General features: G+C 49.8%; 1 protein-coding gene across 7 annotated transcripts in view; it reads right to left on the minus strand.

Annotated features, from left to right (window-relative positions):
• Positions 1–26,011, minus strand: part of FBN3 (fibrillin 3) — a 166,181-nt gene that overhangs the window by 134,551 nt on the left and 5,619 nt on the right. For 6 of the 7 annotated variants that reach the window (XM_053372339.1, XM_053372342.1, XM_053372340.1 and 3 more), the window contains exons 2-6: positions 16,425–16,693; positions 10,750–10,832; positions 7,338–7,436; positions 3,224–3,319; positions 683–778 (exon numbers count right to left, since the gene is read on the minus strand). In XM_053372339.1, the coding sequence (XP_053228314.1) occupies positions 683–778; positions 3,224–3,319; positions 7,338–7,436; positions 10,750–10,832; positions 16,425–16,600 (550 nt within the window). In that variant the 5' untranslated portion in view covers positions 16,601–16,693. Of the gene's footprint in view, positions 1–682; positions 779–3,223; positions 3,320–7,337; positions 7,437–9,621; positions 9,644–10,749; positions 10,833–16,424; positions 16,694–26,011 lie in introns of those variants that run through there. The other variant, XM_053372341.1, reaches the window with a different exon arrangement.

The following is a 26,011-nucleotide window of genomic DNA, read 5'->3' on the forward strand; positions in this document are numbered from 1 at the left end:
ACTCCGCTAACCCAGAAATAGTGCTTCATGTTAAGAACTTTGCTTCAGGATGAGAACAGAAATCGTACTCCGGCAGCGTGGCGACAGCAGGAGGCCCCATTAGCTAAAGTGGTGCTTCAGGTTAAGAACAGTTTCAGGTTAAGTACGGACCTCCGGAACAAATTAAGTACTTAACCCGAGGTAAAGGTAAAGGTAAAGGGAACGCTGACCATTAGGTCCAGTCGTGACCGACTCTGGGGTTGCGACGCTCATCTCGCTTTACTGGCCGAGGGAGCCGGCGTACAGCTTCCGGGTCATGTGGCCAGCAGGACTAAGCCGCTTCTGGCAAACCAGAGCAGCGCACGGAAACGCCGTTTACCTTCCCGCCGGAGTGGTACCTATTTATCTACTTGTACTTTGACGTGCTTTCGAACTGCTAGGTTGGCAGGAGCAGGGACCGAGCAACGGGAGCTCACCCCGTCGCGGGGATTTGAACCGCCAACCTTCTGATCGGCAAGTCCTAGGCTCTGTGGTTTAACCCACAGTGCCACCCGCGTCCCATAGGTACCACTGTATTAAAACTCACCTGTCTGCTAGTGCAAGAGCCAGGCGGACAGAGGATGTTGGGTACAGTCCCACATAAGTGCGAAGGGCCTCCGTCTTCATGGACGACATGCAAGATGCATAACCAGCCACAACCTACCTCTCTCGCACTGGGGCCCCGTGAATCCGTACACGCAAGCGCAGCGATTTGGCCCAATGCATCGACCTCCGTTCTGGCAGCCGCTTTCGCAGACAGCTGTGCGGGGAGCAGAGAGAGAGAGAGAAAAAGACGGAGTTTGAATTGGCCAGGAATCAAGTAGATCTCTCCAGGAAATGCCGTCGTACGGTGGGGAACCGGGAAGCCGGCCAACGTCTCCGCTCCTCCTTTCTGCCGCTCGGGACATTCAGAGAGCCAAAAGCGATGGGAGTCTGTTTCGGAGGAGCAGGGAGGGTGTAGTCACCCAAATGGGGTAAAATCCTGCATGAGATGCGGAGAGCTGTGCCTGAGAGGCAGGGGTCTTTGGGGGGCTTAAAGGAGGGACGGCGAAGCATTATTCCAGAGGCCATGTCTCACCCCACCGCCAGGCAAGTTGTCAGCAGTAGGTAATATTGCTGGCTAATGGATTGAGGCTGAATCCTGACAAGACAGAAGGACTGTTTTGGGGGTACAGGGGGCGGGCAGGTGTGGAGGACTCCCTGGTCCTGAGTGGGGTAACTGTGCCCCTGAAGGACCAGGTGCGCAGCCTGGGAGTCATTTTGGACTCACAGCTGTCCATGGAGGCGCAGGTCAATTCTGTGCCCAGGGCAGCTGTCTACCAGCTCCATCTGGTATGCAGGATGAGACACTCCCTGCCCGCAGACTGTCTCACCAGAGTGGTGCATGCTCTAGTTATCTCCCACTTGGACTACTGCAATGCGCTCTACGTGGGGCTACCTTTGAAGGTGACCCGGAAACTGCAATTAATCCAGAATGCGGCAGCTAGACAGGGGACTGGGAGTGGCTGCCGGGGCCATATAACACCGGTCTTGAAAGACCTACATTGGCTCCCAGTACGTTTCCGAGCACAATTCAAAGTGTTGGTGCTGACTTTTAAAGCCCTAAACGGCCTTGGCCCAGTATACCTGAAGGAGCATCTCCACCCCCACTGTTCTGCCCGGACGCTGAGGTCCAGCTCCGAGGGCCTTCTGGCGGTTCCCTCATTGCGAGAAGCAAAGCTACAGGGAACCAGGCAGAGGGCCTTCTCGGTAGTGGCGCCCGCCCTGTGGAACGCCCTCCCACCAGATGTCAAAGAGATAAACAACTACCTGACCTTCAGAAGACATCTTAAGGCAGCCCTGTTCAGGGAAGTTTTTAATGTGTGATATCTTAGTGTATTTCTGGTCTTTGTGGAAGCCGCCCAGAGTGGCTGGGGAAACCCAGCCAGATGGGCAGGGTACAAATATATTATTATTATTATTATTATTATTATTATTATTATTATTATTATTATTATTATTATTATCATCTGAAGAGCGGAGAGGGCCTGGCTTTACTTTCCCAGAGTGGCGCTGTGACGGGAAAAGGGATTTAAACCTTTCCAGAGACAGAAAACTGGGGTAAGCCTGGGGTAACAGAGCCTCGGAGTTGTGTCTGTTTACCCCCCTTCCACCCCAAGGTTCACTCTCTGAAACCATTAAAAGAGGAAAATCGACCTTTGCCCACCAACCCAATGTCTGATTCCACCTCTGGGATTTGTGGAGGGTCAGTTTGAAGCGCTCCGGAGTTTGTGCAACTATTTAAAGGTAAAGGGACCCTTGAACGTTAGGTCCAGTTGTGGCCAACTCTGGGGTTGCAGCGCTCATCTCACTTTATTGGCCGAGGGAGCCGGCGTACAGCTTCCGGGTCATGTGGCCAGCAGGACTGAGCCGCTTCTGGCGAACCAGAGCAGCGCATGGAAATGCCGTTTACCTTCCTGCCAGAGCGGTACCTATTTATCTACTTGCACTTTGAAGTGCTTTCGAACTGCTAGGTTGGCAGGAGCCAGGACTGAGCAACAGGAGCTCACCCTGTGGCGGGGATTCGAACCGCCGACCTTCTGATCAGCAAGTCCTAGGCTCTGTGGTTTAACCCACAGCGCCACCCGCCATGCTAGCAAGGTCTGGCGTTGGCTCCCCCTGCCATAGCTGTCAACTTTTCCCTTTTCTTGCGAAGAATCCTATTTGGAATAAGGGAATTTCCCTTTAAAAAAAGGGAAACATTGATAGCTATGCCCCTAGGCAATTAAGTCCAGCCAAAGGCGACTATGGGGTTGTGGCGCTCATCTCGCTTTCAGGCGGACGGAGCCGGCGTTTGTCCACAGACAGCTTTCCAGGTCATGTGGCCAGCAGGACTAAACCGCTTCTGGTGCAACGGGACACCGTGACGGAAACCAGAGCACACGGAAATGCCGTTTACCTTCCCACTGGAGTGGTACCTATTTATCTACTTGCACTTTGACGTGCTTTTGAACTGCTAGGTTGGCAGGAGCTGGGACAGAGCAACGGGAGCTCACCCTGTTGCGGGGATTCGAACCACTGACCTTTTGATCGGTAAGCCCAAGAGCATGGGTAGGCAAAGTAAGGCCCGGGAGACGGATCCAGCCCAATCGCCTTCTAGATCTCAACTCAGGGCTTGCTCTTTTGCCTTTTTCTGAGCACACAGCATGCACGCCCCGGTACTCACGCTGGCCGCAGTATGTCCCAGTGTATCCCTTCTGGCACAGACAAGCTTCCTCGTTGCAGCTCCCACCATTCATACATCTCACATTGCAGGACTGAACTGGGGGAGGAAGAAGGAGACAGGTTTATGGAGGTGGCCGAGGAAGAAGGAGAATGGAGAGATGCAACGGCGGAGAGTTTAACGGTGAAGATAATAATAATAATAATTTATTTTTTATACCCCGCCCATCTGGCTGGGTTTCCCCAGCCACTCTGGGCGGCTTCCAATCGAGTGTTAAAAACAATACAGCATTAAATATTAAAAACTTCCCGTCCTAGGACATTCTTTATGTACGCTACAACAGCAGCAAGAGTTCTTTTAGCAAAGTATTGGAAGACACAAGAACTACCCACGCTGGAAGAGTGGCAGATGAAGGTGATTGACTATATGGGATTGGCTGAGATGACTGGCAGAATCCGTGACCAAGAAAAAGAGACGGTGGAAGAAGACTGGAAGAAATTTAAAGTTTATCTTAAGAACTGTTGTAAAATTAATGAGTGCTAAAATGTCATGGGTAATGTAAAACAGATTTGCAGCGGTAAATGATTGGGTAAGAGAAAAAGGATTAAAGAAAGTGAATTATAAGTAATTGAGATTAGGGGTTGCTGAAAAAGTTTAAAACAGGGATGCAGAAAAGGGAGGCATGGGGAAGTCGTTGAAATTAGGCTTAAGAAAAAGAGGTTATGAAATTATACGTGTTTATATGTCTGTTTGTCTTTGTATTGTGAGTTGTAATGTGTCTTAATTTATGTTGGAAAATCAATAAAAAATGTATATAAAAAAAATAAATATTAAAAACTTCCCTAAACAGGGCAACCTTAAGATGTCTTTTAAAGATAGGATACTTACCATATTTTTTGCTCTATAAGACTCACTTTTTCCCTCCTAAAAAGTAAGGGGAAATGTTGTGTGCATCTTATGGAGCGAATGCAGGCTGCGCAGCTATCCCAGAAGCCAGAACAGCAAGAGGGATTGCTGCTTTCACTGCACAGCGATCCCTCTTGCTGTTCTGGCTTCTAGGATTCAGAATATTTTTTTTCTTGTTTTCCTCCTCCAAAAACTAGGTGTGTCTTGTGGTCTGGTGCGTCTTATAGAGCGAAAAATACGGTATTTCCTTCACATCTGAAGGGAAGGCGTTCTACAGGGCAGGTGCCACTACCGAGAAGGCCCTCTGCCTGGTTCCCTGTAACCTCACTTCTCGCAATGAGGGAACCGCCAGAAGGCCATCGGAGGTGGATCTCAGTGTCCGGGCTGGACGATGGGGGTGGAGACGCTCCTTCAGGTATACTGGGTGGAGGCCGTTTAGGGCTTTCAAGGTCAGAACCAACACATTGCAGTAGTCCGAGCCTGAGATAACCAGAGCATGCACCACTCTGGCGAGACAGTCTGTGGGCAGGTAGGGCCTACATACCAGATGGAGCTGGTAGACAGCTGCCCTGGATACAGAATTAACCTGCACCTCCATGGACAGCTGTGAATCCAAAATGACTCCCAGGCTATGCACCTGGGAGTCATTTTGTGTGTTACACACACAAAAGTCATTGTGTGTTATATACACACAGACACACAGACACAGACACACACTTTTCAGGTTTATGTATGTGGTGGTATTATGTGGGGCTGGAAATATTTTACTTCTTTGGTTTTCCTTTTTTTCCCTTTTTCCTTTTTTCTCATTATTGTTTTTTCTTTTTTGGTTATGTTAAAGTTATGTTTTGATATGAAACTTAATAAATATTATTGGGGGGAGGGAGAAAAACTGCCCCAGCTGTTTCCACACCTGACAATAATTTCCCCACTGATACAACACAGCAGAGAAGACCTTTGTGTCCCCTAATAAAGGTAAAGGGACCCCTGACCATTAGGTCCAGTCATGGCCGACTCTGGGGTTGCGGTACTCATCTCGCTTTATTGGCCGAGGGAGCCGGCGTACAGCTTCCGGGTCATGTGGCCAGCAGGACTAAGCCACTTCTGGCGAACCAGAGCAGCGCACGGAAACGCCGTTTACCTTCCCGCCGGAGTGGTACCTATTTATCTACTTGCACTTTGACGTGCTTTCAAACTGCTAGGTTGGCAGGAGCAGGGACTGAGCAGTGGGAGCTCACTCCGTCGTGGGGATTCGAACCGCCGACCTTCTGATCAGCAAGTCCTAGGCTCTGTGGTTTAACCCACAGCGCCACCCGCGTCCTTTTGTGTCCCTTACTGCTTTCCAAAAAGCTTTGAACCTCTCCAAAGTTCAGCCATAGGAAACCGACATCCACTTTGCTCTCTCCATCTGGCCTCACACCCTGTTGTGGAGGAAGCCCCCCCCCCAAATGCCTTGTGAAATCTTAACTCCCTCGCCCAGCGACCCCCCAGGGACCACCGGAATGCAGGCAATGCAGCCCCTTTCTCAACGCCCCTCCCCAAGCCTGAATTCCTTACATAGCTGAGGAGATTGCTAACATCTGGGGTCTCCATCACAGTGAAATTGAGAGCAGAAGGGGCTTCATGTATATTAAGGTGGTGATGTATGGAAGTGAAAGCTGGACCATAAAGAAGACTGATTGCCAAAGAATGGATGCTTTTGAATTATGGTGCTGGAGGAGACTCTTGAGAGTCCCATGGACTGAGAGAAGATCAAACCTCTCCATTCTGAAGGAAATCAGCCCTGAGTGCTCACTGGAAGGACAGATCCTGAAGCTGAGGCTCCAATACTTTGGCCCCCTCATGAGAAGAGAAGACTCCCTGGAAAAGACCCTGATGCTGGGAAAGATGGAGGGCACAAGGAGAAGGGGACGACAGAGGACGAGATGGTGGGACAGTGTTCTGGAAGCTACCAGCATGGGTTTGACCAAACTGCGGGAGGCAGTGGAAGACAGGAGGGCCTGGCGTGCTCTGGTCCAGGGGGTCACGAAGAGTCGGACACAACTAAATGACTAAACAACAACAACAATATATTAAGGTGGGGGGGAGCCGCTGTAAAAAGCACATTGCACCCCCCAAAAAAGAGGATTTTGCAGTCCTGAAGCAGCACTTTGAATTGGACCCGGAAACTAAACGGCCTCGGTCCAGTATACCTGAAGGAGCGTCTCCATTGTTCTGCCCGGACACTGAGAAGGCTCTGAGGGCCTTCTGGCTATTCCCTCCCTGCGAGAAGCCAAGTTACAGAGAACCAGGCAGAGGGCCTACTTGGTGGTGGCACCCGCCCTGTGGAACGCCCTCCCAACAGATGTCAAAGAGAAAAACAACTACCACACTTTTAGAAGACATCTGAAGGCAGCCCTGTTTAGGGAAGCTTTTAACGTTTAACAGACTATTGTATTTTAATATTTTGTTGGAAGCCGCCCAGAGTGGCTCGGGAAACCCAGCCAGTTGGGAGGGGTATTAAATACAGTGGTACCTTGGGTTAAGTACTTAATTCGTTCCGGAGGTCCGTTCTTAACCTGAAACTGTTCTTAACCTGAAGCCACTTTAGCTAATGGGGCCTCCCGCTGCCGCCGTGCCGCTGGAGCACGATTTCTGTTCTCATCCAGAAGCAAAGTTCTTAACCCAAGTTACTATTTCTGGGTTAGGGGAGTCTGTAACCTGAAGCGTATGTAACCCGAGGTACCACTGTATTTTAATATTTTGTTGGAAGCAGCCCGGAGTGGCTGGGAAAACCCAGCCAGTTGGGCGGGGTATAAAAAATAAATTATTATTATTATTATTATTGGTAGCCAGTGCATTCAGACCAGGATCAGTGCAATATGCTCAAATCGTCTTGCTCCGGTGAGCAACCCAGCCGCTGAATTCGGCACCGGCTGAAGTTTCCGAACCGCCTTCAGAGGCAGCCCTACGTAGAACGCATTGCAGTAATCTAACCTTGAGGTTACCAGAGCATAGACGAGAGTAGCTAGGCTATCCCTGTCCAGATAGGGGCGTGGCTTCTAGGGGCTGTGGGCGTGGCCTGGGGCAAAAGTGGGTGGAGCAACAGACAACGGCGCTTATTCTTGTCCAGCAGCTTACATCCCAACCGTGGAAAGGCTGGGGGTTTTGTGCACCCAGCCGCCCACCTCGCACACATGCGCATCTCACACAAAGTCCCCCTTTGCCTCACCTCCTCCGGAGCCGCAGTTTGGAGACAGCTGTCCATTGGAGCAGGTGCACATATTGGGTCGGGAGCAGAATCCATCTCCACAAGAGTTCCGGCAAATGGCTGTTGGGGGAAAAGGGGGAGAGAAAGAGAAAAGGAGTTTAAAGGCCCTGTCCTTTCATCCCTACCCTAACTTTCCTCCGAGGAGGCTCTCCAATCCGGCCTCACCTCACCTGTGAGATGGGCTCGCCTGGGAGCTCACAAGGTCACCAAGGCCTGATTTAGGTTTGATGAGGCCCTGAGCCACTGAAGGCAAGGGACGTGGGTGGCACTGTGGGTTAAACCACAGAGCCTAGGACTTGCCGATCAGAAGGTCGGCGGTTCAAATCCCCGGGATGGACGGGGTGAGCTCCCGTTGCTCGGTCCCTGCTCCCGCCAACCTAGCAGTTCAAAAGCACCTCAAAGTGAAAGTAGATAAATAGGTACCACTCCGGCGGGAGTTTCCGTGCGCTGCTCTGGTTCGCCAGAAGCGGCTTAGTCATGCTGGCCACATGACCCAGAAGTTGTACGCCGGCTCCCTCGGCCAATAAAGCGAGATGAGCGCCGCAACCCCAGAGTCGGCCACGACTGGACCTAATGGTCAGGGGTCCCTTTACCTTTACCTTTAAGCCACTGAAGGTAATGGGGCCCTTTCTATGTCCAGCTGTCCTTTGCCAGCAACAAATTGCCGCTGTTGAATATATGCTACATGGTTATTTCTGGAGCTAATAGGTATCTCAAGCCATTTGCCCATGTTGTCGTGCAACCAGTCCCTGCAGAATGTAGGCGCCCTATATATAAAGATAAAGGGACCCCTGACCATTAGGTCCAGCCGTGGCCGACTCTGGGGTTGCGGCGCTCATCTCACTTTATTGGCCGAGGGAGCCGGCATACAGCTTCCGGGTCATGTGGCTAGCACGACTAAACCGCTTCTGGCAAACCAGAGCAGCGCACGGAAATGCAGTTTACTTTCCCGCCAGAGCGGTACCTATTTATCTACTTGCGCTTTGACGTGGTTTCGAACTGCTAGGTTGGCAGGAACTGGGACCGAGCAACAGGAGCTCACCCCATCGCGGGGATTCGAACCGCCGAGCTTCTGATCGGCAAGTCCTGGGCTCTGTGGTTTAACCCACAGCGCCACCCGCGTACCCCCAGCACTCTTAGGAAACTACAATTCCCAGAACTCACTGGGTGGAGCCTTGACTGTTTAAAAGGCGATAACGCTGTGTTAAGTGGGAGCTTTACCAGGCTTGCAAACCAGTTGTTAAACTTCTTTATAGTTTAGCTCTGGAATGAGCTTTCAAGCAGCTGAAACAAAAGAGCTCTTGCAAAACCAACTTTTCTGGTTGTGTAATTTGAGGATCTTCATGGGGGGTGGGGACAAATCTAGATGGAGCTTTCCATTTGTTTGAGTGCTTGTTTTGATTGCAAGGACATCTCACGCTTGTAGATAGAACATCAAACTGAAACGTCTTACTCCAATAAAGCCAAACCGTGGAAACGGCAATTTTAAGAACATTTCATGCCCCAGAGTTAAGGCTGCTTGCGCAAAACCAACTTAATAAGGAATGTTTTTAAAAGCAGAGGTATATAAGCCGTTAAATTATGAGAAAGAAACCGTAAACCAGCTCAGATCCCCAGCTAGATTGAATCAAATGGGTTATCGCGAAAGCCAAAGAGGTAAGGGCTGAGGCTATACAGCAGCAGACCCCAACCTGTGGCCCATGGGCCGGAAGCAGTCCACAGAGGCCATTTAACCGGCCCACAAGCCGCCCCTGAACCGAGCCGCCTGCTTGGCAAGTCCCCGCGCACTGCGCTAAACCGGCACAGCGCGGCGCAGGCGGGGACTCTCTTCCGCGGCCCTGGGAATTGCTTCTGCGCATGCCCAGATGCCGGAAATCGCTTCTGCGCATGCCCAGATGCCGGAAATTGCTTCTGCACTGGTTAGTTACCGTATTTTTCGCTCTATAACACGCACCCGACCATAACACGCACATAGTTTTTAGAGGAGGAAAATCCGTAGGCATGCCACCCGTAGGCATTCCCTCCATAACACGCACAGACATTTCCCCTTACTTTTTAGGAGGAAAAAAGTGAGTGTTATGGTGCAAAAAATACGGTAATTAATGCACTGGTTCCCACAGGGGAGACATAACCCTGGCTCATACTCACAGACATTGCACTGGTTCCCACCAGGGAGACATAAACCTGGCTCATATGGACAAATACCAGTTCCCACAGGGGAGACATAACCCTGGCTCATACTAACGGACAATGCACTGGTTCCCACAGGGGAGACATAAACCTGGCTCATACTAACAGACAGTGCACTGGTTCCCACAGGGGAGACATAAACCTGGCTCCTACTCATGAAAAACGTACTGGATCCCACCAGGGAGACATAACTCTGGCTCATACTAAAAGACATTGCACTGGTTCCCACCAAGGAGACTTAACCCTGGCTCATACTCACAAACAATTTACTGGTTCCCACAGGGGAGACATAACCTTGGCTCATACTAAGAGACATTGTACTGGTTCCCACAGGGGAGACATAACCCTGGCTCATACTCATGGACAATGCACTGGTTCCCACAGGGGAGACATAACCCTGGCTCATACTCATAGACAATGCACTAGTTCCTATAGGAGAGACATAACCCTGGCTCATACTCATGAACAATGCACTGGGAGACATAACCCTGGCTCCCACTCACGGACAATGCACTGGGAGACATAACCCTGGCTCCTACTCACGGACAATGCACTGGGAGACATAACCCTGGCTCCTACTCACGGACAATGCACTGGGAGACATAACCCTGGCTCCTACTCACGGACAATGCACTGGGAGACATAACCCTGGCTCCTACTCACGGACAATGCACTGGGAGACATAACCCTGGCTCCTACTCACGGACAATGCACTGGCAGACATAACCCTGGCTCCTACTCACGGACAATGCACTGGGAGACATAACCCTGGCTCCTACTCACGGACAATGCACTGGGAGACATAACCCTGGCTCCTACTCACGGACAATGCACTGGGAGACATAACCCTGGCTCCTACTCACGGAGAATGCACTGGGAGACATAACCCTGCCTCCTACTCACGGACAATGCACTGGGAGACATAACCCTGGCTCCTACTCACGGACAATGCACTGGGAGACATAACCCTGGCTCCTACTCGCGGACAATGCACTGGGAGACATAACCCTGGCTCCTACTCGCGGACAATGCACTGGGAGACATAACCCTGGCTCCTACTCGCGGACAATGCACTGGCAGACATAACCCTGGCTCCTACTCACGGACAATGCACTGGGAGACATAACCCTGGCTCCTACTCACGGACAATGCACTGGGAGACATAACCCTGGCTCATACTCACGGACAATGCACTGGTTCCCACCCGGGAGAGTCTTCCATCCTGGGCAGCAGTACGAGTGGAACCGGGATCCGCAGACGTTGGGCCTGAAAGTCAATGAGAGAGTCACAAGCTGAATGTTTGCTCCCTGCTTGCAGCGGCCGGCAAACCTGTAGGTGGGGCAGATGGCGGCGTTTGCCTGGATGCTACCTGTCTCTGGGGTTGTTCGGAGCAACTGCAAACACCTGAGACTTCCTGACGCTGACCGTCCACCTTAGCATCACTTACACTGATCGGCAAAAGCTCCTTGGAGTCTCAAGGCAGAGTGTGGGCTTTCCCAAACTTGCAGCTGAGATCCTTGTGGAGCTGGATTCATGTTGAGGCTGATCTGACTGGCAGCAGTTTCCTGGGGTTTCAGGCAAAGACTCTGACCTGGAGACCCTAGGATCTGTTGCATGCCATTGAACCCATTGCCAGGGATTGGTCAACTGTGATTCCTGCATTGCAGCGGGTTGGAGTAGATGACCCTGGGGTCCCTTCCATTCTATGAGCAACAGAAGAACTTAAAGATTATAGCAGCGTTGTTGAGACACCAGAGAGCGAAGACAGGGTTCAGCAGAGGGAGAGAAATAAAAACAGAATGGAAAAGGGGGTGGGAAGTCAACAAAAATAATGGTTTTACGATGTATTGAAATGTATGTGTTTATTTATTTTTGAAAAGTTAAAAATATGAGAAGGAATAAGTGTGAATTTTGGGGAGATAGAATCATAAAACTGTAGAACTGTAGAGTCGGAAGGGAACCCAGGGGTCATCTAGTCCAACCCCCTACAATGCAGGAAACCTCAACTCAAGCACCCACGACAAATGGCCATCCAGCTTCTGCTTTGAAACCTCCAAGGCAGTCTGCCCACATCCCAAGGGAGACCGTTCCACTGTTGAACAGCTCTCACTGTCAGAAAGTTCTTCGTGATGTTGAGTTTCTTGTCACTTGAAGCCATGGGTTCGAGTCCTGCCCTCCCAGAAAAGGAGGGAAAAAAGCTTGCTGCATCCTCCATGTGAGAGCCCTTTAGATATTTGAAGATGGCTCTCATATCTCCTCTTTTCCAGGCCAAACATACCCATCTCCTTCCATCATTTCCACGCTTCAGTTCCCATATTGTTTTGGGACATAGCTGTCAACGCTTCCCTTTTTTAAAGGGAAATTCCCTTATTCCGAATAGGATTCCTCGCAAGAAAAGGGAAAAGTTGACAGCTGAAAGTTGGACCATAAAGAAGGCTGATCGCCAAAGAATGGATGCTTTTGAATTATGGTGCTGGAGGAGACTCTTGAGAGTCCCATGGACTGCAAGATCAAACCTCTCCATTCGGAAGGAAATCAGCCCTGAGTGCTCACTGGAAGGACAGATCCTGAAGCTGAGGCTCCAAGACTTTGGCCACCTCATGAGAAGAGAAGACTCCCTGGAAAAGACCCTGATGCTGGGAAAGATGGAGGGCACAAGGAGAAGGGGACGACAGAGGACGAGATGGTGGGACAGTGTTCTCGAAGCTACCAGCATGAGTTTGACCAAACTGCGGGAGGCAGTGGAAGACAGGAGGGCCTGGCGTGCTCTGGTCCATGGGGTCACCAAGAGTTGGACACGACTTAACGAGTAAACAACAATGTTTTGGGAAGAGTAAGCCAGGCCTTCAAATGCAATTGGAATCAAATTCCTCTTGCATCCCTAGCTGTGATCGGCCAACTCAGCTCGCGAAGCTTTGCAGACTCCCCTGACAGCAAGGCTGCCCGCGTTTACCTGGGAGTAAAACTCCTTGAACTCAATGGGGATTAACCTCTCAGCCAAGAAAAGGCCTGGGAATGAGTCGTTACACAGCAACACGACCTTGAAAATGCTCTCCGGAAAGAGAGCAGCCCCAGTTCCAGCGAGGCTTCGTCCCAAGATGTGTGTGGGCTGGACCTCAGCCTCAGACATACCTTTGCTTGGAGTTCTTGTATCAATACATCTGCTATATGTTTACATTATGGGCTGGAGGTGGGGGTTAGGAAGAGGGGGGTTCTCTCTCACAAACATGAACATCCAAGAACGACAGAACATGCTTATAGTAAAGGATGCTGTGGTCTAAACCACTGAGCCTCTTGAGCTTGCGGATCAGAAGGTCGGCAGTTCGAATCCCCGCGATGGAATGAGCTCCCATTGCTCCATCCCAGCTCCTGCCAACCTAGCATTTCGAAAGCACGTCAAAGTGCAAGTAGATAAATAGGTACCGCTGCGGCAGGAAGGTAAACGGCATTTCTGTGCGCTCTGGTTTCTGTCATGGTGTTCCGTTGCACCAGAAGCTTTTTAGTCCTGCTGGGCACATGACCCAGAAAGCTGTCTGTGGACAAACACCGGCTCCTTTGGCCTGAAAGCGAGATGAGCCCCATAGTCGCCTTGGACTGGACTTAACCATCCAGGTGTCCTTTACCTTTAAAAGGTAAAGGGTAAAGGGACCCCTGACCATTAGGTCCAGTCACGGATGACTCTGGGGTTGCGGCGCTCATCTCGCTTTACTGTCCTACCAACGGACTCCCTTGGGAGGTGATGGATTCTCCTTTCGGATAGATAGAAAGATAGATATAGATATAGATATAGATATAGATATAGATATAGATAGAGAGAGAGATAGGTTTCTTTAGATTTTTCTAATTTACATTAGTCGGCCACGACTGGACCTAATGGTCAGGGGTCCCTTTACCTTTACTTTACATTGATTATTGCTTTCATTTTATGGATCAATGGTCTTGTTAGATAGTAAAATTCACGTCAAACTGTTGTTTTGGGGCTTTTTAAAAAAAAAATCTGGAAGAGATTAATCCATTTTGCATTGCTTTCTATCGGAAAGCACACATTGGCTTTGGAACGATTTGGTTATGGAATGAACTTCCAGAACGGATTAAGTTTGAGAACCAAGGTCCCGCTGTATTTTGCAGGGAGCAATCCATAAATGCAACAGAATGCAAGGGGAACGAGATATCCAGGCAGGAAATGGTCAGCGAATCAATTTAAGCGCAAAAACATTTGGGCGAAGAAGAGAGCAGATCACACGACGCCTCGCCAGCTGCAGAACCAAATGGAAGGCAAACAGCCACCTTTTGTTGCAAAGGATGAACCACCCACGACCATGTCTGTCAAGTTTATTAATGGATTCCGATGCCTCCATCTAACTGCTGGTTTTCCTTTAATGCTTTTAACACACTCTGCCCAGCTTTCTTGCTCAAGGGGCAATCTTATGATTCTAGGTAAAGGTAAAGGGACCCCTGACCATTAGGTCCAGTCATGGCCAACACTGGGGTTGCGGCGCTCATCTCGCTTTATTGGCCGAGGGAGCCGGCGTACAGCTTCCGGGTCATGTGGCCAGCAGGACTAAGCCGCTTCTGGCGAACCAGAGCAGCGCACAGAAACGCCATTTACCTTCCCACTGGAGTGGTACCTATTTATCTACTTGCACTTGACGTGCTTTAAAACTGCTAGGTGGGCAGGAGCAGGGACCGAGCAACGGGAGCTCACCCCATCGCGGGGATTCGAACCGCCGACCTTCTGATCAGCAAGTCCTAGGCTCTGTGGTTTAACCCACAGCGCCTCCCACATCCCGCTTTTATGATTCTACAAACGCTTAAAACACATTCAGTCATGATGCACTGGGCAAGAGATTTGGAATATAATAGTCAGATGGCAGACTGGGAAACGCGCCTGGCACCCACAAGTTTTGGTGCCACAGCCATGGCACCCACGGCCCCGGGCACCCACAGTTGTGGCGGAGCCAGGTTGGCGCTCCTGCCCGCAGCGCCATGCGCGATCTACAAAACCCGCTTGTTTCTTTGAAGACCGTGACATATTGGTCCGTTCCCCGCTGAAATTGGAAGCTGTCCTCCTGTATCCCGGTCGCCAGCGGCGTGGAAAAGACAGTGCATTTGTCCGCTTTAATACAAGGGTCAGCAAACTTTTTCAGCAGGGGGCCAGTCCACTGTCTCTCAGACCTTGTGGGGCGGGCAGACTATACAGTCATAGCTCGGGTTACAGCCGCTTCAAGTTGTGTTTTTTTGGGTTGCGGAACGCCGAAACCCAGAAGTATCGGAACAGGTTACTTCTGGGTTTCGGCGCTCACACATTCGCAGAAATACTAAATTGCGCTTTGCCCATGTGCAGAAGCACCGAATCGCAACCCGCATGTGCGCAGACACGTGTTGCGAACACTGCAGGTTGCTAACATGCATCCCGCATGGATCACGTTCGCAAACTGAGCGTCCACTGTATTTTGTAGGGGGGGGGGGAAATGAACGAATTCCTATGCCCCATAAATAACCCAGAGACGCATTTTAAAGAAAAGCATACGTTCTACTCATGTCAAAACACCAGGCAAGCCCCACAAATAACCCAGGTAAAGGTAAAGGGACCCCTGACTATTAGGTCCAGTCATGGCCGACTCTGGGGTTGCGGCGCTCATCTCACTTTATTGGCCGAGGGAGCCGGCGTACAGCTTCCAGGTCATGTGGCCAGCAGGACTAAGCCGCTTCTGGCGAACCAGAGCAGCGCATGGAAACGCCGTTTACCTTCCTGCCGGAGCGGTACCTATTTATCTACTTGCACTTTGAGGTGCTTTAGAACTGCTAGGTTGGCAGGAGCAGGGACTGAGCAACGGGAGCTCACTCTGTCGCGGGGATTCGAACCGCCGACCTTCTGATTGGCAAGTCCTAGGCTCTGTGGTTTAACCCATAGCGCCACCCGCCTTCCGCAAATAAGCCAGAGATGCATTTTAAATAAAAGGACACATTCCGCTCATGTAAAAACACCAGACAGGCCCCAAAAATAACCCAGAGATGCATTTAAAATCAAAGGACACAATGAAAAATGAAATGAAAAAGGTATTTAAATATACCTTCCTGAAGAAACCAGAGGCCTTTCTCCTGGGCATGGTCGGCCAATTGGTGCCAAAGAAGGATAGAACTTTCTTTATGTATGCATAAAATTCTCATCGCAAAGTATTGGAAGACACAAGATCTACCCACCTTGGAAGAATGGCAGATGAAAGTGATAGACTATATGGAATTGGCGGAAATGACCGGCAGAATCCGAGACCAGGGAGAAGAGTTGGTGGAAGAAGATTGGAAGAAGTTTGAAGACTATTTGCAGAAACATTGTAAAATTAATGAATGCTAAAATGATGTTGGATTGAAATGAAGTGGCTTTAGCAATAAGGTTAAAAAAGAATATGTAAAAATGGACTGATAATTAGATGAAAATATAAAGTTTAATATGTTAAGATATAGAATTAAGATAAAAACAAAGAGGGAAAGGATTTGCTGAATTAACTATGTGAATTGGAATACAAAAAAGGGAGGTGTGAGGAGGTCAGGAAACAAGTTATTGAAATATAAGATACGAAAAGATTGATCTGTTTTTAATTGTTTTTTATCTCTTCATGTATTTTGTATTTTTCTTTGTATTTTTGTATCTTTTTTCTTTTTCTTTTTCTTTTCTTATTCTGCAATTCTCTTTTGTCTGTAAAATTTCAATAAATATCTTTAAAAAAAAAAAAAATCAAAGGACACATTCTACTCATGGAAAAACATGCTGATTCCCGGACCATCTGCGGGCCGGATTTAGAAGGTGATTGGGTCGGATCCGGCCCCCCAGCCTTAGTTTGCCTACCCATGGCTTACCCTCTCAAAGTGTCGTGACCTCTTCGCCTCACTCTGCTAGGGGGCTGCTTGCTCTCGAAGCTGCTTGCAAATCTGTCAGGCTGGAGGTCTCCATCATGCTGTCCACTGGCGAACTCTTGGTAGAAGGCAAGGGACGTGCACCCCAGGAGGAAGCGGGTCACCCACAGGGGTCCCATATTGGGTGCAAGCAATCAGGCCAGCAACACTTTGGGCCCAGCGGGAGGGTCTCTGCAGCCCAACAGCAGGAAATTGGAGCTTCCTTTTCTGAGCTGGAAGGGAAAAGAAATCAGATAAGGTCCCGAACTTCTCAAGTGCTTCATGGTCCATGATATTTATATATATATTTAGTGGGTGGCACTGTGGGTTAAACCACAGAGCCTAGGACTTGCAGATCAGAAGGTCGGCGGTTCGAATCCCCGCAATGACGGGGTGAGCTCCCGTTGCTCGGTCCCTGCTCCTGCCAACCTAGCAGTTTGAAAGCACGTCAAAGTGCAAGTAGATAAATAGGTACCACTCCAGTGGGAAGGTAAACGCCGTTTCTGTGTGCTGCTCTGGTTCGCCAGAAGCGGCTTAGTCATGCTGGCCACATGACCTGGAAGCTGTACACCGGCTCCCTCGGCCAATAAAGCGAGATGAGCGCCGTAACCCCAGAGTCGGGCACGACTGGACCTAGGCTCTGTGGTTTAACCCCCAGCGCCACCCGAGTCCCTTAAAGTGGCCTTGTAGTGCTTTAAATATGTGGTGTTGCTGTGGCCTTTCTCTTATCTAAATAACTGGCTTTGCTTTGGAAGTGGGGCTCATAGAAGAGGAATCTGCCCCTGTTGCATATATATATATATTCCAAATCTTGTACAATGCATGTATTTCCCTCTCGGCAGTTCCTTAATCACGCACATCTGCGCATCGATAAACACACTGCGGAAAGGAGAGAGGAATGTTGACGTGAATCAATATACAATTCGGTTGTGTGTTGATAAAATCGCTGGCAAAAACACGGAACAGCCTGGTTTACGCAATGCATGGTTCATGATGGTTTAATAAACCACGGTTTAGGGCACTGGCGGACAAAGGTGGGGGCAGGGGGGTGGTTCGCCTCGGGTGCCATCCGGGGGGTAACATCGCAGCAGCCCCTGCCCCCTGGGACGTTCGTATATCGCTGCGCACACCCCAGGAAGCGCGCCATGCACCCCGCGGGTGGTGAGCCATTCCACCTGAGATGTGTAATAATAATAATAATAATAATAAATAATTTATTATTTATACCCCCCCCCCATCTGGCTGGGTTTCCCCAGCTACTCTGGACGGCTTCCAACCTAGAATCATAGAATCATAGAATCATAGAATCATAGAGTTGGAAGAGACCACAAGGGCCATCGAGTCCAACCCCCTGCCAAGCAGGAAACACCATCAGAGCACTCCTGACATATGGTTGTCAAGCCTCTGCTTAAAGACCTCCAAAGAAGGAGACTCCACCACACTCCTTGGCAGCAAATTCCACTGTCAAACAGCTCTTACTGTCAGGAAGTTCTTCCTAATGTTTAGGTGGAATCTTCTTTCTTGTAGTTTGGATCCATTGCTCCGTGTCCGCTTCTCTGGAGCAGCAGAAAACAACCTTTCTCCCTCCTCTATGTGACATCCTTTTATATATTTGAACATGGCTATCATATCACCCCTTAACCTCCTCTTCTCCAGGCTAAACATGCCCAGCTCCCTTAGCCGTTCCTCATAAGGCATCGTTTCCAGGCCTTTGACCATTTTGGTTGCCCTCCTCTGGACACGTTCCAGTTTGTCAATGTCCTTCTTGAACTGTGGTGCCCAGAACTGGACACAGTACTCCAGGTGAGGTCTGACCAGAGCAGAATACAGTGGCACTATTACTTCCCTTGATCTAGATGCTATACTCCTATTGATGCAGCCCAGAATTGCATTGGCTTTTTTAGCTGCCGCGTCACACTGTTGGCTCATGTCAAGTTTGTGGTCAACCAAGACTCCTAGATCCTTTTCACATGTAGTGCTCTCAAGCCAGGTGTCACCCATCTTGTATTTGTGCCTCTCATTTTTTTTGCCCAAGTGCAATACTTTACATTTCTCCCTGTTAAAATTCATCTTGTTTGTTTTGGCCCAGTTCTCTAATCTGTCAAGGTCGTTTTGAAGTGTGTTCCTGTCCTCTGGGGTGTTAGCCACCCCTCCCAGTTTGGTGTCATCTGCAAATTTGATCAGGATGCCCTGTATTAAAAACAATACAGTGGTACCTCGGGTTACATACGCTTCAGGTTGCATACGCTTCAGGTTACAGACTCCGCTAACCCAGAAATATTACCTCAAGTTAAGAACTTTGCTTCAGGATAAGAACAGAAATCGTGCTCCTGCGGCGTGGCAGCAGCAAGAGGCCCCATTAGCTAAAGTGGTGCTTCAGGTTAAGAACAGTTTCAGGTTAAGAACAAACCTCTGGAATGAATTAAGTACTTAACCCGAGGTACCACTGTACAGCGTCAGACATTAAAAACTTCCCTAAACAGGGCTGCCCTCAGATGTCTTCTGAAAGTCAGATAGTTGTTTATTTCCTTGACATCTGGTGGGAGGGCGTTCCACAGGGCGGGCGCCACCACCGAGAAGGCCCTCTGCCTGGTTCCCTGTAACATCATTTCTCGCAGGGAGGGAACCGCCAGAAGGCCCTCAGAGCTGGACCTCAGTATCTGGGCTGGACGATGGGGGTGGAGACGCTCCTTCAGGGATACTGGACCGAGGCCATTTAGGGTTTTCAAGGTCAGCACCAACACTTTGAATTGTGCTCAGAAACGTACTGGGAGCCAATGAAGATGTTTCAGGACCTGGATGTACGCCGCTCCCGGTGCCAGAGCAGGTAGCTTTGCCACTGGTTTACAGAAGGGATTTTCAGCCGTTGTGCAATGGCACCCTGGGGTGCCTTGAAGGATGGTCAGTGGTGCCGTGGGCAACAATGGCCTTCATCCCTCTTTCCTTCACTCCCTCCTCTGATGCCCTCTCGCATCTCTGCCTCCCAAATGCTTGCATGACTGTTTGTTGTAGCAGCCCTGGCTACACGCCCCACAGGTGAATGGATCGCCGAAGAATGGATGCTTTTGAATTCTGGTCCTGGAGGAGACTCTTGAGAGTCCCATGGACTGCAAGAAGATCAAACCTCTCCATTCGGAAGGAAATCAGCCCTGAGTGCTCACCAGAAGGACAGATCCTGAAGCTGAGGCTCCAAGACTTTGGCCACCTCAGGAGAAGAGAAGACTCCGTGGAAAAGACCCTGATGTTGGGAAAGATGGAGGGCACAAGGAGAAGGGGACGACAGAGGGCGAGATGGTGGGACAGTGTTCTCGAAGCTACCAGCATGAGTTTGACCAAATTGGCGGAGGCACTGGAAGACAGGAGGGCCTGGCGTGCTCTGGTCCAGGGGGTCACAAAGAGGCAGACATGACTAAACGACTAAACAACAACAAATAGGGTTGTAACAAGATGGTTTTGGGGTGTGGTGTTCTGCCAGAGTGTGGGAGCATATACAGTGGTACCTCGGGTTAAGTACTTAATTCGTTCCAGAGGTCCATTCTTAACCTGAAGCACCACTTTAGCTAATGGGGCCTCCCGTTGCTGCCGCGCTGCCGAAGCACGATTTCTGTTCTCATCCTGAAGCAAAGTTCTTAACCCGAGGTAGTATTTCTGGGTTAGCGGAGTCTGTAACCTGAAGCGTATGTAACCCGAGGTACCACTGTATACACACCAGCTCAATGCCGCACAAAGGGGTCTCATTGCAATCAGAAAAAGAGTCAAGATTAGTTGGAAGGGACCCCGGGGTCATCTAGTCCAACCCGCCGCACATAGAAGCACATCAATGCACATGACTGCACATCAGCCATGTGGAAGGGGAAAGAAGCAAAGGAACAGAAACCTGTGGCAAACAACCCACACTCTGATTGTGAAATTAACTTTTGACATTGAAATCAGATGGTGCAAGAGGGAGCAATGTTCAGGGGGAAAGACCCTAACTAGGGAATTTTGCAGATCTGCCAGTTTGGGTTTCGTCCTGTTTCTCATTCGCTCAGCCTTAAATCCCCAGAGAGGGGCTGCCAGTCTGAGCAGACAATATGGGGCTAGATGGACAAATACTCCGAGCTGTTCTAAAGCAACTCCCTATATGCCTGGGTTTAGAAGATCTCTGGCATTTCCAAGTGCAGAATGTCCCTTATTTGCATCCCTGGACAGCAGCTGCCAGTCAGAGCAGACAATATGTAATAATAATAATAATAATAATAATAATAATAATAATAATAATAATAATTTATTATTTATACCCTGCCCACCTGGCTGAGTTTCCCCAGCCACTCTGGGCGGCTCCCAATCAAGTATTAGAAACAATACAGCGTTAAATATTAAAAACCTCCCCGAACAGGGCTGCCTTCAGATGTCTTTTAAAGATAGGATAGCTACTTATTTCCTTCACATCTGAAGGGAGGGCGTTCCACAGGGCGGGCGCCACCACCGAGAAGGCCCTCACTTCTGGCAATGAGGGAACCGCCAGAAGGCCCTCAGAGCTGGACCTCAGTGTCCGGGCTGAACGATGGGAGTGGAGACACTCCTTCAGGTATACAGGACCGAGGCCGGTTAGGGCTTTCAAGGTCAGCACCAACACTTTGAATTGTGCTCGGAAACGTACTGGGAGCCAATGGAGGTCTTTCAGGACCGGTGTTATATGGTCTCGGTGGCCACTCTCAGTTACCAGTCTAGCTGCCGCATTCTGGATTAGTGGTACTTGTTCTATACATTTTTTGCTGTTTCTACTGGAGTTAAGTACCACTGGTACATCATTTTCATATATAGTTCTTGGTTCTCAAAGGCCTTGGTACTCAGGCAACTTGGAACCCAAACACTGCAAAACCGGAAGTAAGTTTGGGAGCCAATTTCTTCGGGAGCCAAGCTGTTTGGGTACCAAGGTACCACTGTCGATTTTTATTCCCTTGACATCTGATGGGAGGGCGTTCCAAGAAGGCCCTCTGCCTGGTTTCCTGTAACCTCACTTCTTGCAGGGAGGGAACCACCAGAAGGCCCTCGGTGCTGGATCTCAGTGTCCGGGCTGGAAGATGGGGGGGGGACGCTCCTTCAGATACCCTGGGCCATTTAGGGCTTTCAAGGTCAGCACCATCACTTTGAATTGTGCTCGGAAACGTACTGGGAGCCAATGCAGATCTCTCAGGACCAGTGTTATGTGGTCCCAGCGGCCACTCTCAGTCACCAGTCTAGCTGCCGCAATCTGGATTAATTGCAGTTTCCGGGTCACCTTCAAAGGTAGCCCCACATAGAGCGCGTTGCAGTAGGGGCTAGTTGGACAAATACTTTGAGCTGTTCTAAAGCAACTCCCTATGTGCCTGGGTTTAAGCACCCAGCCTAGTGTTTTCCTGCCATATGGCCCAACCCCCTCCTGAGCCTACATTCCAGCTGGAAGGGGCTTTGTTATTCCACCTGAAGACCACCCAATGAGTTTACAACCTGGATGGCATCCGAAACAAAGGCGTCTCAAGCCCCTTAGAGCCTTCGCCTGCAATTCTATGCATGACTGAGAAACTCAATTCAGATTGCAGTTACAGGCAAACAGAGTATAATTTGCACTCTCCGCAACAATGCACAAACATTGCTAGCCTTTGAAAATTCGCAGTTTCCTGAATTTTGCAATGCATTTCTTCAGTCAAGTACCGTATTTTTCGCCCTTTAGGACGCATTTTATCCCCTCCAAAAATGAAGGGGAAATGTGTGTGCGTCCTATGGGGCGAATGCAGGCTTTCGCTGAAGCCTGGAGAGCGAGAGGGGTCAGTGCGCACCGACCCCTCTCACTCTCCAGGCTTCAGGAAGCTATCCGCAAGCCTTGGGAGCCCGGCGGGAAATCGCTCCGGGCTCCCAAGGCTTGCAGACAGCAGCCTGCAGCCCAAAACCTGGGGAGCGCAGTGGAGCGTGCCCTGGGCTTCGGGCAGATATCCGCAAGCCTGGGGAGACCGGCGGGAGTTCCCGCCGGGCTCCGAAGGCTTGCGGATAGCAGCCTGTTCTGGGGGCTGGGGTCGGGGGAAGCTCAGGCTTCCCCAGCCCCACGCCTGGGGGGGGGGAATATTTTTTTTCTTTATTTCCCCCCCAAAAAACTAGGTGCGCCCTATGGGCCAGTGCACCCTATAGGGCGAAAAATACGGTAAATGTGTACAGCAATGCTTAGAAATGCACCTACCTGCATTCATGACATTATTGCAATAATGCAGTATAACCAGGAGAAATTTCTTTGCAAAAGCGTGCATTTTTAGTAGCAATGTTGCTAGAGGGGTGCAGGGTTTTTATGAGGACTTTAAAAAAATAGTTTGCAGACTGATGTGGCAATACGGAGAACCAAACTGAAAGCAGGGTTGCCACATTTCAAAAAAAAGTAAAAAAACCCAGACACAAAAGTCTAGATTTCTGACATGGTTTGCCATAAGTCCGGATTTTCCTGGGCATTTCAGTGATTTCCACCCAGAGACTGTTTCTGAATGCCATATTCTGGCTGTGTCCAGGAAATTCTGAACGTAGGACAGCTCTAACTTAAAGTGTGGAGAAATGAGAAACAGAGAAAAACAGAAATTGAGAAATTCGCCCATTCCTTTAATTGGGGAGGAAGCCCCAATTAAAAAGCACTGTTTGTATAGTTACTCATCTCCTCATTTCAGGGGTTGCAAAACTCCCTACCTGCCAACATTTCTCTAATGAAAATAGGGATGTCCTAAGGAAAACGCCGGTGGCGCTGTGGTCCAAACCACAGAGCCTAGGGCTTGCCGATCAGAAGGTCGGCGGTTCGAATCCTTGCGACGGGGTGAGCTCCCGTTGTTCAGTCCCTGCTCCTGCCAACCTAGCAGTTCAAAAGCACGTCAAAGTGCAAGTAGATAAATAGGTACCACTCCGGCGGGAAGGGAAACGACGTTTCTGTGTGCTGCTCTGGTTCGCCAGAAGCGGCTTCGTCCTGCTGGCCACATGACCCGGAAGCTGTACGCCGGCTCCCTCGGCCAGTAAAGAGAGATGAGCGCCGCAACCCCAGAGTCGGCCATGACTGGACCTAATGGTCAGGGGTCCCTTTTACCTTTAAGGGAAAGCAGGGCACTCCAATCAGAAACCAGGTCAGCTTCTGTAAATCCGGGACTGTCCCTGGAAAATAGGGATACTTGGAGGGTCTGCATCTAGTCCAACTGCTTGCAAAGCAGGAATCTTAGTTAAAGCATCCCTGATAACCAAAGAAGACAGCCTTCTCCTCTTATTGGCAAGACAGAGGAATGTGCTCTCTCGGAAAGTGATGGACTCTCCTTCCTCAGTTCTCTCTCTCTCTCTTGTAAATTGATCTCATCTGGGCCTCTAAGTCACATATCATCATTTACCTCCATTGGTAGAGCATGAAGCTCTTAGGCACATGGGTTTGAGCATCACCTTGGGCAAAAGACGCCAGCATTGCAAAGGTCAGACTAGATGACTCATGAGGTCCCTTCTGACTCTACAATTCTACAATTCTTCGTATAAAGTGGTACCTCGGGTTAAGAACTTAATTCGTTCCGGAGGTCCGTTCTTAACCTGAGGTACCACTTTAGCTAATGGGGCCTCCTGCTGCCACCGCACGATTTCTGTCCTCATCCTGAAGCAAAGTTCTTAACCTGAAGCACTATTTCTGGGTTAGCGGAGTCTGTAACCTGAAGCGTCTGCAACCTGAAGCGTCTGTAACCTGAGGTACCACTGTATATAGTTTTCTGCCCTGTGCTACTGGAAGATCAAAAGTCTCTCTCTTTCTCTCTCTTAATTGGTAAGCTAAAAGTTAAAGGACCCCTGGATGGTTCAGTCCAGTCAAAGGCGACTACTGGGTTGCGGCGCTCATCTCACTTTCAGGCCGAGGGAGCCGGCGTTTGTCTGCAGGCAGCTTTCCAGGTATATCTGAAGGAGCGTCTCCACCCCCATCTTTCTACCCGGACACTGAGGTCCAGCACCGAGGGTCTTCTGGCGGTTCCCTTGCTGCGAGAAGCCAAGTTACAGGGAACCAGGCAGAGGGCCTTCTCGGTGGTGGCACCCGCCCTGTGGAACGCCCTCCAGTCAGATGTCAAGAAAATAAACAACTATCTGACTTTAAGAAGACATCTGAAGGCAGCCCTGTTTAGGGAAGCTTTTAATGTTTGATGTATTATAGTATTTTAATATTTTTTGGGAAGCTGCCCAGAGTGGCTGGGGAAGCCCAGCAAGATGCGTGGGGTATAAATAATAAATTATTATTATTATTATTATTATTATTATTATTATTATTATTATTATTATTCCAGGTCATGTGGCCAGCAGGACTAAACTGTTTCTGGCGCAATGGGACACCGTGACGGAAACCAGAGCGCATGGAAATGCCGTTTACCTTCCCGCCAGAGCGGTACCTATTTATTTACTTGCGCTGGCATACTTCGAACTGCTAAATTGGCAGGAGCTGGGACAGAGCAACGGGAGCTCACCCCATCGTGGGGATTCGACCCGCCGACCTTCCGATAGGCAAACCCAAGATTCTCAGTGGTTTAGACCACAGCACCACCCACATCCCCCTCTTAAATGGATCTCATCAGGCGCTCTCAGTCACGTGGGACCACTATCACAGTCAAACGCATTTTTGAGAAGCTCTGGTTATCTGCTCAAGACATGCCTGTCCGTTCCCTCTTCCCAATTTGGGCAACCGTAGTAAACATCTCCGCTACTCTCCCCCGGTTTATCTTGCTCTGGAATCCCTTTGAGTTTACGACGCGCCTCTCTGAATTGGGATTAACGTGACAGGGAGCATGGAAGAGTGACTGTAAGAAGAAAGGAAACGAAAAATGAATGGCCATTCCAGTCAATCATCGCAGCTCTGGCTCGGTTGGATTCCCAAGGAAAGGAAATCTGAGAGGGGCTTAATGCCCAAACCTCAGCGAGACAGAGACCCCAACAGAGATGGTGTGAGGCATGGGGAAGTCGCTTGCCTGCGAAGGCAGAACAGCACAGATCTGACCTGGGGGGTGCCGATCAGGATACCCTCCTCAGCTGATTTCAGATTGGCTCGCTTTCACGGAGGACCTTAAGGTCCATAAATAGCAACACCCTAGAGGTCCCGGTTCCCAGTAGTGATGTATGGAAGTGAGAGCTGGACCATCAAGAAGGCTGATAGCTGAAAAATGGATGCTTTTGAATTTTGGTGCTGGAGGAGACTCTTGAGAGTCCCATGGACTGCAAGAAGATCAAACCTCTCCATTCGGAAGGAAATCAGCCCTGAGTGCTCACTGGAAGGACAGATCCTGAAGCTGAGGCTCCAAGACTTTGGCCACCTCATGAGAAGAGAAGACTCCCTGGAAAAGACCCTGATGTTGGGAAAGATGGAGGGCACAAGGAGAAGGGGACAACAGAGGACAAGATGGTTGGACAGTGTTCTCGAAGCTACCAGCATGAGTCTGACCAAACTGCGGGAGGCAGTGGAAGACAGGAGGGCCTGGCGTGCTCTGGTCCAGGGGGTCACGAAGAGTCGGATACGACTAAATGACTAAACAACAACAACAGTGGTCCCAGGCCCT

Source organism: Podarcis raffonei, chromosome 18 (genome assembly GCF_027172205.1).
Source record: "Podarcis raffonei isolate rPodRaf1 chromosome 18, rPodRaf1.pri, whole genome shotgun sequence".
Lineage (NCBI taxonomy): Eukaryota > Metazoa > Chordata > Lepidosauria > Squamata > Lacertidae > Podarcis > Podarcis raffonei.